The sequence below is a fragment of the Pseudoliparis swirei genome, chromosome 15, assembly GCF_029220125.1.
Source record: "Pseudoliparis swirei isolate HS2019 ecotype Mariana Trench chromosome 15, NWPU_hadal_v1, whole genome shotgun sequence".
NCBI lineage: Eukaryota > Metazoa > Chordata > Actinopteri > Perciformes > Liparidae > Pseudoliparis > Pseudoliparis swirei.
Window position 1 is genome coordinate 1,045,389 of NC_079402.1, and position 14,978 is coordinate 1,060,366.

Sequence of the window (14,978 nt, forward strand, 5' to 3'; positions counted from 1 at the left end):
GGGGGGGTCAGTCCTAGCTCCACCCACAGGCAGCGAGCTCAGCCATTGGCTGCCAGGCTTTGGGGCGTGGTCCAGGAGGCGGGGCTTACCTGGGCTGTAGCCGCGCTCCGCCGTGAGGCCGGGGAACGCCATCGGCCTCAAGCTGAAGGGGGCGTGGCTAAAGCCAGGCGGAGACGGCAGGAGAGACGAGTACTGAGACGAGTCCAAGACCGGGACCGGGATGGCACTGACCACGGCTGGACACAGGGCAGACAGACAGTCAGACAGACAGACAGACAGACAGACAGTCAGACAGACAGACAGACAGACAGACAGACAGTCAGACAGACAGACAGACAGTCAGACAGACAGTCAGACAGAGAGACAGACAGTCAGACAGACAGTCAGACAGACAGACAGAGAGACAGACAGAGACAGACAGACAGTCAGACAGTCAGACAGACAGACAGGCAGACAGACAGTCAGACAGACACACAGACAGTCAGTCAGACAGACAGAGAGACAGACAGACAGACAGACAGACAGACAGACAGAGAGACAGAGAGACAAACAGACAGAGAGACAGACAGACAGTCAGACAGAGAGAGACAGACAGACAGAGAGAGAGACAGACAGACAGACAGACAGACAGACAGTCAGACAGACAGACAGACAGTCAGACAGACAGTCAGACAGGCAGACAGGCACAGCTACACACACACATAACCGAGTGGTTTCCATTGAAGAGGAAACTTTCTTAGATGTTATGTTTGCCTGCCTCTCTTGATCCAGACCTGGACCCCCCCCCCCTCATGACCCCCCCCCCCTCCTCTGAGCCACTCGGTTGATTCTACTAAACCATGATCAATACTAGTATAGATTGGGAATATTGACAACTTGGAGACAGCAAGACTGTGATCAGCAGCTTTAGAACGTGTGTGTGTATGTCTGTGTGTGTATGTTTGTGTGTGTGTATGTGTGTGTGTGTCTGTATGTGTGTGTGTTTGTGTGTGTGTCTGTGTGTGTGTGTGTGTGTATGTTTGTGTGTGTGTGTGTCTGTATGTGTGTGTGTGTGTGTCTGTATGTGTGTGTGTGTGTGTGTATGTGTGTGTGTTTGTGTGTGTCTGTATGTGTGTGTGTGTCTGTATGTGTGTTTCTGTGTGTGTCTGTATGTGTGTGTTTGTGTGTGTGTTTGTGTGTGTCTGTATGTGTGTATGTTTGTGTCTGTATGTGTGTGTGTGTCTGTATGTGTGTGTGTTTGTGTGTGTGTCTGTATGTGTGTGTTTGTGTGTGTGTATGTCTGTGTGTTTGTGTGTGTGTCTTCCCTCAACTTCACTTTACAAAGTATTTTTTCCATCTCAACCCCCCGAGGAAAGAGAGAGGAACCATCTGACCATCATCATCATCATCATCATAATCATCACTATCATCATCATCATCTTCACCAACAAACACCCTTCAAGGAGACCCATAACTAATGGTGCGTTCACACCGGACGCGTCGAAAACATTCTCGACGCGTCTGACGCAGCAGTCTCGACGCGCGTCGAAAAAAGTGTGTTCACACCAGACGCGTCGGACGCGTCGGGGGCGGAGTCATAAATGAGTCGAGGAACGACAGGACCGCAGAGGACTTCCATTAGTGGACCGAGCTGCACTCTCTCTCTCTCTTCTCTCTCTCTCTTCTCTCTTTGATACGTGTCTCTGAGACTTTTCCACCTCCGGCGGCAGATCTCCTGCCATGAAACACATATGCCGGCGGTTGGTTGACAGTAAAGTACAACAAATAGCGAGAATAAAAGCAAATACATACATTCAAAACTTACCAGGGAGTCCCACGGCTTCTCCAACCTTCTTCCACGCTTCATCTTTATAGCGACGGTTTTGGTAAGCATAAAGAGTCGTGTCATAAAGTTCGGGGTTTCCTCCATTTTTTTCAACCGGCAGGACGATGACGAGCGGAGCTGCTCAACGCTGATTGGCTGACGCAACTATGACTCACGCGTTTTTGCTGCCGGAGTTGGGAAATTTCAACTCGCGCGTCGACGAGCTGCGTCTGTTCGCTCAGTTCGCCCCGCGGCTAACGCTCTGTTCTGTTGCTTCAAACGCGTCTGACGCGCTGCTCGCTGGGAAATACGCAGCTTCTACGCAGCTGTGCAATGACTTTACATGTAATCTCGACGCGTCCGGTGTGAACGCACCATAAGAGCCTCCCCTCAGAGAGGTCATCATTTGGGGCCCAATCACAGCGATGCATTGGCGGCGTGGCTCCGCCCCCTCTGTGGTCCCGACCTTCAGGCCAAACCCTCAACCAGAGTTAGCATGTTGCTCAACGCCCCTCTAGCTTCATGTGTTAGCATGTAGCTCAAAGCCCCACTAGCTTCATGTGTTAGCATGTAGCTCAAAGCCCCACTAGCTTCATGTGTTAGCATGTAGCTCAACGCCCCACTAGCTTCATGTGTTAGCATGTAGCTCAACGCCCCTCTAGCTTCATGTGTTAGCATGTAGCTCAACACCCCTCTAGCTTCATGTGTTAGCATGTAGCTCAAAGCCCCACTAGCTTCATGTGTTAGCATGTAGCTCAACACCCCACTAGCTTCATGTGTTAGCATGTAGCTCAAAGCCGCACTAGCTTCATGTGTTAGCATGTAGCTCAAAGCCCCACTAGCTTCATGTGTTAGCATGTAGCTCAAAGCCCCACTAGCTTCATGTGTTAGCATGTAGCTCAACACCCCTCTAGCTTCATGTGTTAGCATGTAGCTCAACACCCCTCTAGCTTCATGTGTTAGCATGTAGCTCAAAGCCCCACTAGCTTCATGTGTTAGCATGTAGCTCAAAGCCCCAGTAGCTTCATGTGTTAGCATGTAGCTCAAAGCCCCACTAGCTTCATGTGTTAGCATGTAGCTCAACGCCCCTCTAGCTTCTGATTGGAGGAGAGCTCCGTGTCCTACGTGTGTTGCCGGGCGGGTCCATGGGGATCATCATCTTGCCCCGCCTCCTGGCGGCCATGGAGCGCTCCAGGGTGGAGATGGCGCTGGAGGCCTCGTCTCCGTCGGCTCCTGGAGAACAGAAACATTCCGGCGTCTTCTCTTTGAAACCGTTTTCCACCGGGAGAAACTATCCATGTAATCAATAATTAGAGGAGGCGTAACTACCCGGCTAACGCAACCCGACTCATCATGGAACACATCAGTGAGCACCAGGAAATAAGTCCTCGTTTTATATTTAGCACGCAGATTATGAATGTATTTCATCTCTAATTTTAGGTTCCAGCGTTGCCCGGCAACATGGAGACGGATGAACGCTGAGGAGACCAAGAGTCATGAGGAACACACGGAGCGAAGATGATGAAGAGGAGCCACGCTCTACCTGAGTGGCTCTTGCTGCCCATCTGGCTCTCTGATTGGCTGCGGGCCACCTGGGGGAGGTCCTGGCAGGACTGCGGCGGCGAGTCGAGGCCGGGCGGCGCCGCGCCCGCCGGCTTGTCCAGGTTCTTCATCTCCATCTCCTCGTGGTGGATCCACAGGTCGGGGGGGCGGAGCTCCTTCTGGCTGCCCTTACGCTGACCGGCGCTGTGGCTCGCTCGCTTCCTGCACACAGGGCGAGAGAGAGGTGTTCCATGTTATCTCACATTATCTCACATTATCTCACATTATCTCACATTATCTCACATTATTTCACATTATCTCACATTATTTCACATTATCTCACATTATCTCACATTATCTCACATTATTTCACATTATTCCATGTTATCTCACATTATCTCACATTATTTCACATTATCTCACATTATTTAACATTATCTCACATTATCTCACATTATCTCACATTATTTCACATTATTTAATATTATTTCCCGTTATTTGACGTTCTTTCTCGTTATTTGACGTTTTTTCCCGTTATTTGACGTTCTTTCCCGTTATTTGACGTTCTTTCTCGTTATTTGACGTTCTTTCCCGTTATTTGACGTTCTTTCTCGTTATTTGACGTTCTTTCCCGTTCTACTTCAACCCGTCCCGCCGTACTTCCTCTGCTGCGCCGAGGAGCGCCGCGTGCAGATGAGCGCCACGATGACGACCACGACCACGGAGACGGCGCCCACAGACACCACGACGACCACCAGCAGGTTGCTGTTCTTCTGGGGCGTGGCGCTGCCGTGGGGGGGGCGCATCTGACCAATGGGAGACTCTGGAATGCACATCGAGGAGAGGGGGGCGGGGGGGGGGGCAAAATACTGTAAATACTAATTTGTACGTGAATAAACTGTAAATAAATATACTGTGTGTGTGTATGTGTCTGTGTGTGTGTATGTGTGTGTATGTGTGTGTCTGTGTGTGTGTATGTGTGTATATGTGTGTGTGTGTCTGTGTGTGTATATGTGTGTGTGTGTATGTGTGTGTATGTGTGTGTGTGTATGTGTGTGTATATGTGTGTGTGTGTGTATGTGTGTGTCTGTGTTACCGTTGATGCTGCTCCGGTCAACAGGGTTGGCGTCAGACGGCCAGTAGGCGTGGTCTCCCCCTCGACCTGAACAAAGAGAAATGAATAACAACAACAACAACAACAGGAATGAAACAAACAAACAAAATAAATAGTAAATAAGATGAAATGAAGATGGAAAAGTCATTTTTTGGAGAATGTTTCCTTGTTAGGAATAAATGACTTTGAGAACACACATACACACACATACACGCACACACACACATACACACACATACACACACACACACACACACATACACACAGACACACACATACAAACACAGACACACACATACAGAGACACACACAGACACACACACACACATACACCAGGCATGAAAACGGGCTGGTGACTTCCACGAACATCGATGTTGGACGTTGTATGATAATCTGTAGTTCCTCCATTCTGACACCAAGTCAGTGATCGGGTCCTATAATACTATAATAATAGTAATATTGTGTATAATATGGTCATTCATGAACCAAATTCCTTTTTTTTTGGCGTGAACAAGTCTTCAAGTCTTGTGCTCTGCTGAGCCATGAGTCTACCATGAATACGATACTGGTATATTTATCTATAATAGTAATAACATAAAATATCTGTATCGTTCACTTTTTACCAACTTTTTCAACACTTAACAAATGTCAGTAATATTAGTATTAGCCTTACAATATATTAATGAAATGACATGAGCCATCATAGCATTGATGATACACTATGAGGCCGTTAGTCTCTGACCAGAGGATACAGAGTTCATCAGGATGAGCAGCTGGAGAGTTACACAACTTTACTGACTGAACTTAAACATTTCACTTCTGGCAGCTTTTTTATTTTTAAAGCCGAAAATTCTGCCTTTTAACGCCATTTGCTGTTAGCGCTGCGCAGACAGCTCGACACGGAGCAGCGCGTGCGCTCTGATCGCTCTTTTAATGAAGTATCGATCCTAAAAATATGCTAAATCACATCGTGTTTAACGTACGGGTACTTTGTTAGCATCGCTACACCGTGCAGCGTGACAGCAGCAGATGTAGCGGACTAACATTCAAGCTAACCTAAACCACCAAACGCTGAAGACATCTGAACGCTGATTGGCCGAGACGCGACACGCCCCATCAAAGATGTTTTATTGCGAAGAGCACCACTCCACCTTTTCTCCGTGTCTCACTCCAATCTCATAAACGCCGGCCGGCCAATTGACCCCCCCCCCCGCCGCCCTTATCCCAAAACAAAAACTCTTCGGATCTACACGATTCACGTAAGTCACCTATTTTGGTTTCAAAACGGCGAATTTCGCCGAAAGGTGAGGGATTCTCATGCCTGATACACACACATACACACACACACATACACACACACAGACACACACAGACACACACACATATATATATATAAATATATATATGTTTATATTTATTTATATATATGTGTATATATATAAATAAATATAAGCATATATATATTTATATATATTTATATTTATATATATCACAGATGTTATGTTTCTCCTGCAACACATCTGGATTCTGTGAAATCTTAGAATACATGAATTGTGTTTCCTGCCATGAAACAGTCAGTGCGTTTACATTATTGTCTTAGTCGGCCTGAAATCGAATTATCCGTTTCATGTAAACACCTTAGTCGGACTATGTGCGGTCCGACTTCGATCCGATTAACACCCTGGATAGCTCGGTCCGATCCAGTTGATAATTCGACTCTCGCGGCATGTAACGGTGAATTGGATTAGGAACTGGACTTTGCGTCTTTGCGCATGCTTGAGATCCTGCCGCCCTCCTCCCTCCCTCCCACCATTTAACACCGTGACACGGGGACACTGGCTCAGCCTCCCATCGCTTCACTGTGCTTCAGTCCAGCTGAACATTCCCAGAATGCATCTGTGAGAGCAGTGAGCACAGACTCCACACGCACGCACACGCACACACACACACACACACACACACACAGAGTTATTTACACGTTTGAAATCATATTTTAAACGTGTAAAATAACCATAAAAAACCCATAAAAAGCCCTCTGGAACAAAACGCTGCCGATTTGATCATTTTATGAAACATTCAAATGAAATGAGATGATAAGTTGAAGAGCACACACACACACACACACACACACACACACACACACTCACACACACACAGACACACACACAGAGACTCACACACACACACACACACACACACACACACACACACACACACACACACACACACACACACACAGAGAGAGAGCAGCCTACCCTGATCGTTGGCCATCTTGTCTGGATGTTCCACTGAAAACAGCAACAGAGAGTCAGGAGACATTTACAATGTACAACACACACACACACACACACACACACACACACACACACACACACACACACACACAGACACAGACACAGACACACACACACACACACACACACACACAGACACACAGACACACACACACACACACACAGACACACACACACTCACACACACACAGACACACACAGACACACACACTCACACACACCCTTGGCGGTGCGGAAGTGGACGGGCTCCGACAGCGGGCCGACCCCCTTGGCGTTCTTGGCCTGCATCCTGAAGTGGTAGAGCGTGTCCAGGTCCAGGTCCAGCAGCTGGTGGGTGAGCCGCTCCCCGCTGATGGCCTCCATCACCCAGTCGTCGATGGGCGTGTTCTTCTCCAGCGTGTAGTACACGATGAAGCCTGCAGGGGGCAGTGAGAGCCACAGGGAGGGTCAACTTATCCAGTCTCATGAAACTAACAGATGTATGTCTTCATTATGTTGTACGTTAGACCCATAAGGACTTTATATTCAAAGTGTTTGGAGTCGGTTAGTTCCACTGAGTCGTGACAGGAAGACGTTCACACACACGGCGAGAAATACAACGACCAAGGGAAGGATGTATTACAGGATTTGACCAAAAAATATCTATAAGATCTGAAAATATCTGCTCTGTGTGTGTGTGTGTGTTGGTGTGTGTGTTGTGCTGTTATCTCTGCAGGGAGCGCTTGTTTCGTCCTCCAGGACGCCGGCGGAGCAGCAGAGCTCGTTAAAACAGACGGTTTACAGCCGGGTCGATCGCCCGGAGGAGAGAGAGAACAGCGGGAGGAGGTGTGTGTGTGTGTGTGTGTGTATGTGTGTCTGTGTGTGTGTGTCTGTGTGTGTGTGTGTGTCTGTGTGTGTGTGTGTGTGTGTGTGTCTGTGTGTGTGTCTGTGTGTGTGTCTGTGTGTGTGTGTGTCTGTGTGTGTCTGTGTGTCTGTGTGTGTGTGTATGTGTATGTGTGTGTCTGTGTGTGTCTGTGTGTGTGTCTGTGTGTATGTATGTGTGTGTGTGTGTGTGTCTGTGTGTGTATGTGTGTATGTGTGTGTGTGTGTGTATGTGTGTGTGTGTGTGTGTGTGTGTGTCTGTGTGTGTCTGTGTGTGTGTGTGTCTCTGTGTGTGTGTTTATGTGTCTGTGTGTGTGTGTATGTGTGTGTCTGTGTGTGTGTGTGTCTGTGTGTGTGTCTGTGTGTGTGTGTATGTGTGTGTCTGTGTGTGTGTGTATGTGTGTGTCTGTGTGTGTATGTGTCTCTGTGTGTGTGTGTGTCTGTGTGTGTTTGTCTGTGTGTGATTGTGTGTGTGTGTTGCAGAGCGACAACTGAATTCTCAATATCTTGAACCGTCTTTTGATATTTTAAAAACATAAATGTACTTTTAGACATTTTACAGATTACAATGAATGTAATTGTTATTCAAGAAAATAATCAGACTAATTAAAATGTCTATTAGCTCTGATGAGTAGAGTGAGCTGTGATTGGTCGGTGTACCACTGATGGATATAGTGAGCTGTGATTGGTCGGTGTACCTCTGATGGATATAGTGAGCTGTGATTGGTCGGTGTACCCTGAGAGGACAGAGGGATGTTCCTGCTGGGTGAAGCCTCACCTGTGATTCGCCCGTTGGACTCCATCGGCGGTTGCCAGCTGATCAAAATGGAGCGGGGTCGTCCCTCACGGCTGATCACCGTCAAGTCTTTGGGGGCGGAGCTAGGAGCTGTCCATTATGGATGGTCAGGAAAAGAAGGAGAAAGATACGTCAGCTAGTACCGACCAATCAAACCCAACCACGTCATCCATCCGTCAACTAATCACATCACTTCATTATAATAATACATTTTATATCTAGAGCACCTTAAAAGGTCTCAAGGCAGTTTAGATGAAGACCAACAACCAGAAAGATGAGAGGTCTTGAGAAGAGGTGGTTGAGGGTCTAGGTCTTGAGAAGAGGTGGTTGAGGGTCTAGGTCTTGAGAAGAGGTGGTTGATGGTCTAGGTCTTGAGAAGAGGTGGTTGAGGGTCTAGGTCTTGAGAAGAGGTGGTTGAGGGTCTAGGTCTTGAGAAGTTGTGGTTGAGGGTCTAGGTCTTGAACAGTGGTGGTTGAGGGTCTAGGTCTTGAGAAGAGGTGGTTGAGGGTCTTGGTCTTGAGAAGAGGTGGTTGAGGGTCTAGGTCTTGAGAAGAGGTGGTTGAGGGTCTAGGTCTTGAGAAGAGGTGGTTGAGGGTCTAGGTCTTGAGAAGAGGTGGTTGAGGGTTTAGGTCTTGAGAAGAAGTGGTTCATGGTCTAGGTCTTGAGAAGAGGTGGTTGAGGGTCTAGGTCTTGAGAAGAGGTGGTTGAGGGTCTAGGTCTTGAGAAGAGGTGGTTGAGGGTCTAGGTCTTGAGAAGAGGTGATTCATGGTCTAGGTCTTGAGAAGAGGTGGTTGAGGGTCTAGGTCTTGAGAAGAGGTGGTTGAGGGTCTTAGTCTTGAGAAGAGGTGGTTGAGGGTCTAGGTCTTGAGAAGAGGTGGTTGAGGGTCTAGGTCTTGAGAAGAGGTGGTTCATGGTCTAGGTCTTGAGAAGAGGTGGTTGAGGGTCTAGGTCTTGAGAAGAGGTGGTTGATGGTCTAGGTCTTGAGAAGAGGTGGTTGAGGGTCTAGGTCTTGAGAAGTGGTGGTTGAGGGTCTAGGTCTTGAGAAGAGGTGGTTGAGGGTCTAGGTCTTGAGAAGAGGTGGTTGAGGGTCTAGGTCTTGAGAAGAGGTGGTTGAGGGTCTAGGTCTTGAGTCGTACCCCGGCTCAGGGGGTCACCTCGCTCCATCCGATACCCTGAGTTCATATTCACTCACTTTAAATCTATTTCTGATCAAATTCTTTGCAGCAGCATCAGGAACAAATGTTCCACTTATTGAGGAGTTCTGGGAAGATGAGGGAGACTTGATCAACCCGGACGGGGATCAAGTCTGAGAGGTACTACGATCTGTGAAAGCTTGAGGCCAGAGGAGAACCAGAACCATGTGGGTTCATCCTCTGGGGAGCCCCAGGGAGTCTTAAGAGACCTTCAGAGACCTTCGTAGATCTTAGGAGACCTTCAGAGATCTTAAGAGACCTTCGGAGACCTTTAGAGACCTTCAGAGACCTTCAGAGACCTTCAGAGACCTACAGAGACCTTCAGAGATCTTAAGAGACCTTCAGAGACCTACAGAGACCTTCAGAGACCTACAGAGACCTTCAGAGATCTTAAGAGACCTTCAGAGACCTACAGAGACCTTCAGAGATCTTAAGAGACCTTCGGAGACCTTTAGAGACCTTCAGAGACCTTCAGAGACCTACAGAGACCTTCAGAGATCTTAAGAGACCTTCGGAATCAATATCATCATCCTATGAATCCATAACCTGGTGTCTTCTCACACAGGGAGAGGTGTTATGAGCTCAGTGTCAATCACCCTGTAGCCCCGCCCCTAAAGCAAGCCCCGCCCCTAAAGCATCCCCTGCTTTATGATCTGCCTCTACAGACCATAATTCTACTAAATTATGACATCGTGCTGTATAGAAGAAGACTTGAAACTAGAGACTGAGACATAAACTCATGTTTACAATGTTTACTGAGGGAATACATCAAGAGAAGTAGAGTCACTATATAGACTTCTATACACCCAGAGGAGCCCCCTGGTGGTCAGGAGAGAGAATGCAGCTTTAACACATGAAGCATAGACTTCTATACAACCAGAGGAGCCCCCTGGTGGTCAGGGGAGAGAATGCAGCTTTAACACATGAAGCATACTTCTGTACAACCAGAGGAGTCGCCTCCTGGTGGTCAGGAGAGAGAATGCAGCTTTAACACATGAAGCATAGACTTCTATACAACCAGAGGAGACCCCTGGTGGTCAGGAGAGAGAATGCAGCTTTAACACATGAAGCATAGACTTCTATACAACCAGAGGAGTCGCCCCCAGGTGGTCAGGAGAGAGAATGCAGCTTTAACACATGAAGCATAGACTTCTATACAACCAGAGGAGTCGCCCCCAGGTGGTCAGGAGAGAGAATGCAGCTTTAACACATGAAGCATAGACTTCTATACAACCAGAGGAGTCGCCCCCTGGTGGCCAGGAGAGAGAATTCAGCTTCAACACATGAAGCATAGACTTCTATACAACCAGAGGAGTCGCCCCCTGGTGGCCAGGAGAGAGAATTCAGCTTCAACACATGAAGCATAGACTTCTATACAACCAGAGGAGTCGCCCCCAGGTGGTCAGGAGAGAGAATGCAGCTTTAACAACCAGAGGAGTCGCCCCCTGGTGGTCAGGAGAGAGAATGCAGCTTTAACACTTGAAGCATAGACTTCTATACAACCAGAGCAGTGGATGAGGTTGGGACCCTGTGATCTGAGGCTCTCACCTGCTTCGTAGGTGTTGGCGTGGGCCGTCATGCTCCAGGTGCTGGACTTGCGTCCTTTGGTTACCATGACAGCGAACTCGTACATGGTGTTGGGCTTCAGGCTGGAGACGGTGTGGCTGAGCGCCGTGGTGTCTGCAGACTGGAGCACACACACAGAGACAACTCAACACACACACACACAACTCAACACACACACACAGAGACAACTCAACACACACACACAACTCAACACACACACACAGAGACAACTCAACACACACACAGAGACACACACACACAGAGACAACTCAACACACACACACAACTCAACACACACACACAGAGACAACTCAACACACACACACACACACAGAGACAACTCAACACACACACAGAGACAACTCAACACACACACACACACACAACTCAACACACACACACAGAGACAACTCAACACACACATACAGAGACAACTCAACACACACACAACTCAACACACACACACAGAGACAACTCAACACACACACACACACAACTCAACACACACACACAGAGACAACTCAACACACACACACAACTCAACACACACACAGAGACACACACACACAGAGACAACTCAACACACACACACAACTCAACACACACACACACACACAACTCAACACACACACACAGAGACAACTCAACACACACACACACAGAGACAACTCAACACACACACACACACACACACACACACAGAGACAACTCAACACACACAGTAGCTGTGTGTCAGTAGCAAGAATCTTAAGTCAAGTCCAGCCAGGTGAGTCTGAAGTGGAGCTGTGAGTCCAGGTGAGTCTGAAGTGGAGCTGTGAGTCCAGGTGAGTCTGAAGTGGAGCTGTGAGTCCAGGTGAGTCCAGGTAAGTCTGAAGTGGAGCTGTGAGTCCAGGTGAGTCTGAAGTGGAGCTGTGAGTCCAGGTGAGTCTGAAGTGGAGCTGTGAGTCCAGGTGAGTCTGAAGTGGAGCTGTGAGTCCAGGTGAGTCCAGGTGAGTCTGAAGTGGAGCTGTGAGTCCAGGTGAGTCTGAAGTGGAGCTGTGAGTCCAGGTGAGTCTGAAGTGGAGCTGTGAGTCCAGGTGAGTCCAGGTGAGTCTGAAGTGGAGCTGTGAGTCCAGGTGAGTCCAGGTGAGTCTGAAGTGGAGCTGTGAGTCCAGGTGAGTCCAGGTGAGTCCAGGTGAGTCCAGTAGCAGCTGGCGTGGGGGGTCTGCTCACCTTGTACTTGCCGCTGGTGGAGTAGCTCGTCTTCCACTTGACGGAGTAGTAGCGGACCTCGGAGGCCTTCTGGTTCTTGGTCACGGCGTTGTCGGCCCAGGTGACGCGGACCGAGTCCGAGGACAGAGCCACGGCTTGGACCCCCACCGGGGGGATCATGGGGGTGCTGGCATCTGGCATGGGAGTGGGGTACTTATCAAAGAGGTGGAAGAGGTCCCCCTCAGAGGGGTCTATGGGGTCTGGGGGGGGGGGGGGGGGACGGCCCACACAGGTGATACAACAACATGACAAACACAAGGTGACATTCAGCCGGCCGCCATGTTGGATTGAGAGGAGGGAAGAAGGAAATGAGGAGAGGATGTGAGGAAGTGAAAAACAGGGAAGAGGAGAGAAAAGACAAAGGTAAGAGGTGAAGTTACTTCAAACAGGAAGTAGAGTCTGAGTTACTTTAAACAGGAAGTAGAGCCTGAGTTACTACAAACAGGAAGTGGATACTGAGTTACTACAAACAGGAAGTGGAGACTGAGTTACTACAAACAGGAAGTAGAGTCTGCGTTACTACAAACAGGAAGTGGATACTGAGTTACTACAAACAGGAAGTGGAGACTGAGTTACTTCAAACAGGAAGTAGAGTCTGAGTTACTTTAAACAGGAAGTAGAGCCTGAGTTACTACAAACAGGAAGTGGATACTGAGTTACTACAAACAGGAAGTGGATACTGAGTTACTACAAACAGGAAGTAGAGTCTGCGTTACTACAAACAGGAAGTGGATACTGAGTTTCTACAAACAGGAAGTAGAGCCTGAGTTACTACAAACAGGAAGTGGATACTGAGTTACTACAAACAGGAAGTGGAGCCTGAGTTACATCAAACAGGAAGTGGAGCCTGAGTTACATCAAACAGGAAGTGGATACTGAGTTACTACAAACAGGAGGTGGAGCCTGAGTTACATCAAACAGGAAGTGGAGCCTGAGTTACTTCAAACAGGAAGTAGAGTCTGAGTTACTACAAACAGGAAGTGGATACTGAGTTACTACAAACAGGAAGTAGAGCCTGAGTTACATCAAACAGGAAGTGGAGCCTGAGTTACATCAAACAGGAAGTGGATACTGAGTTACTACAAACAGGAGGTGGAGCCTGAGTTACATCAAACAGGAAGTGGAGCCTGAGTTACTTCAAACAGGAAGTAGAGCCTGAGTTACATCAAACAGGAAGTGGAGTCTGAGTTACTTCAAACAGGAAGTGGATACTGAGTTACATCAAACAGGAAGTAGAGTCTGAGTTACATCAAACAGGAAGTGGAGCCTGAGTTACATCAAACAGGAAGTGGATACTGAGTTACTACAAATAGGAAGTAGAGCCTGAGTTACATCAAACAGGAAGTGGAGCCTGAGTTACTTCAAATAGGAAGTAGAGCCTGAGTTACATCAAACAGGAAGTGGAGCCTGAGTTACTTCAAACAGGAAGTAGAGCCTGAGTTACATCAAACAGGAAGTGGAGCCTTAGTTACAGGAAGCAGACAGGCAGAAAGAAGAGGACAGGTACATCTGTATCCTGGTCAGACAGGAAGTAGGGATGTCAGCAGGCGGAGTTGTAGAGGGAGGAAGCTGCCTGATCAGAGGAAGTAGAGGGGAGGAAGCTGGGCCTGGTCAGAGGAAGTAGAGGGGAGGAAGCTGGGCCCGGTCAGAGGGAGTAGAGGGGAGGAAGCTGGGCCCGGTCAGAGGAAGTAGAGGGGGAAGCTGGCCAGGTCAGGAAGTAGAGGGGAGGAAGGCCCGGTCAGAGGGAGTAGAGGGGAGGAAGCCGGGCCGGTCAGAGGAAGTAGAGGGGAGGAAGCTGGGCCTGGTCAGAGGAAGTAGAGGGGAGGAAGCTGGGCCCGGTCAGAGGAAGTAGAGGGGGAGGAAGCCGGCCCGGTCAGAGGGAGTAGAGGGGAGGAAGCCGGCCCGGTCAGAGGGAGTAGAGGGGAGGAAGCCGGCCCGGTCAGAGGAAGTAGAGGGGAGGAAGCTGGGCCGGTCAGAGGAAGTAGAGGGGAGGAAGCTGGGCCCGGTCAGAGGAAGTAGAGGGGAGGAAGCTGGGCCGGTCAGAGGAAGTAGAGGGGAGGAAGCCGGCCCGGTCAGAGGGAGTAGAGGGGAGGAAGCCGGCCGGTCAGAGGAAGTAGAGGGGGAGGAAGCTGGTCAGAGGAAGTAGAGGGGAGGAAGCTGGGCTTGGTCAGAGGAAGTAGAGGGGAGGAAGCCGGCCCGGTCAGAGGAAGTAGAGGGGGAGGAAGCCGGCCCGGTCAGAGGGAGTAGAGGGAGGAAGCCGGCGGTCAGAGGAAGTAGAGGGAGGAAGCTGGCCGGTCAGAGGAAGTAGAGGGAGGAAGCTGGGCCCGGTCAGAGGAAGTAGAGGGGGAGGAAGCCGGCCCGGTCAGAGGGAGTAGAGGGGAGGAAGCCGGCCCGGTCAGAGGAAGTAGAGGGGAGGAAGCTGGGCCCGGTCAGAGGAAGTAGAGGGGAGGAAGCTGGCCCGGTCAGAGGAAGTAGAGGGGAGGAAGCTGGGCCGGTCAGAGGAAGTAGAGGGGGAGGAAGCTGCCGGTCAGAGGAAGTAGAGGGAGGAAGCCGCCGG

The 14,978-nt window shown here is 49.2% G+C and overlaps 1 protein-coding gene across 1 annotated transcript in view; it reads right to left on the bottom strand.

Moving 5' to 3' along the window:
- Positions 1–14,978, bottom strand: part of dcc (DCC netrin 1 receptor) — a 56,169-nt gene that overhangs the window by 10,192 nt on the left and 30,999 nt on the right. The window contains exons 6-15 of the mRNA XM_056433122.1: positions 12,383–12,621; positions 11,153–11,291; positions 8,394–8,501; positions 6,976–7,170; positions 6,716–6,748; positions 4,443–4,508; positions 4,007–4,169; positions 3,348–3,568; positions 2,930–3,037; positions 90–236 (exon numbers count right to left, since the gene is read on the bottom strand). Of these exons, the coding sequence (XP_056289097.1) occupies positions 90–236; positions 2,930–3,037; positions 3,348–3,568; positions 4,007–4,169; positions 4,443–4,508; positions 6,716–6,748; positions 6,976–7,170; positions 8,394–8,501; positions 11,153–11,291; positions 12,383–12,621 (1,419 nt within the window). The remainder of the gene's footprint in view (positions 1–89; positions 237–2,929; positions 3,038–3,347; positions 3,569–4,006; positions 4,170–4,442; positions 4,509–6,715; positions 6,749–6,975; positions 7,171–8,393; positions 8,502–11,152; positions 11,292–12,382; positions 12,622–14,978) is intronic.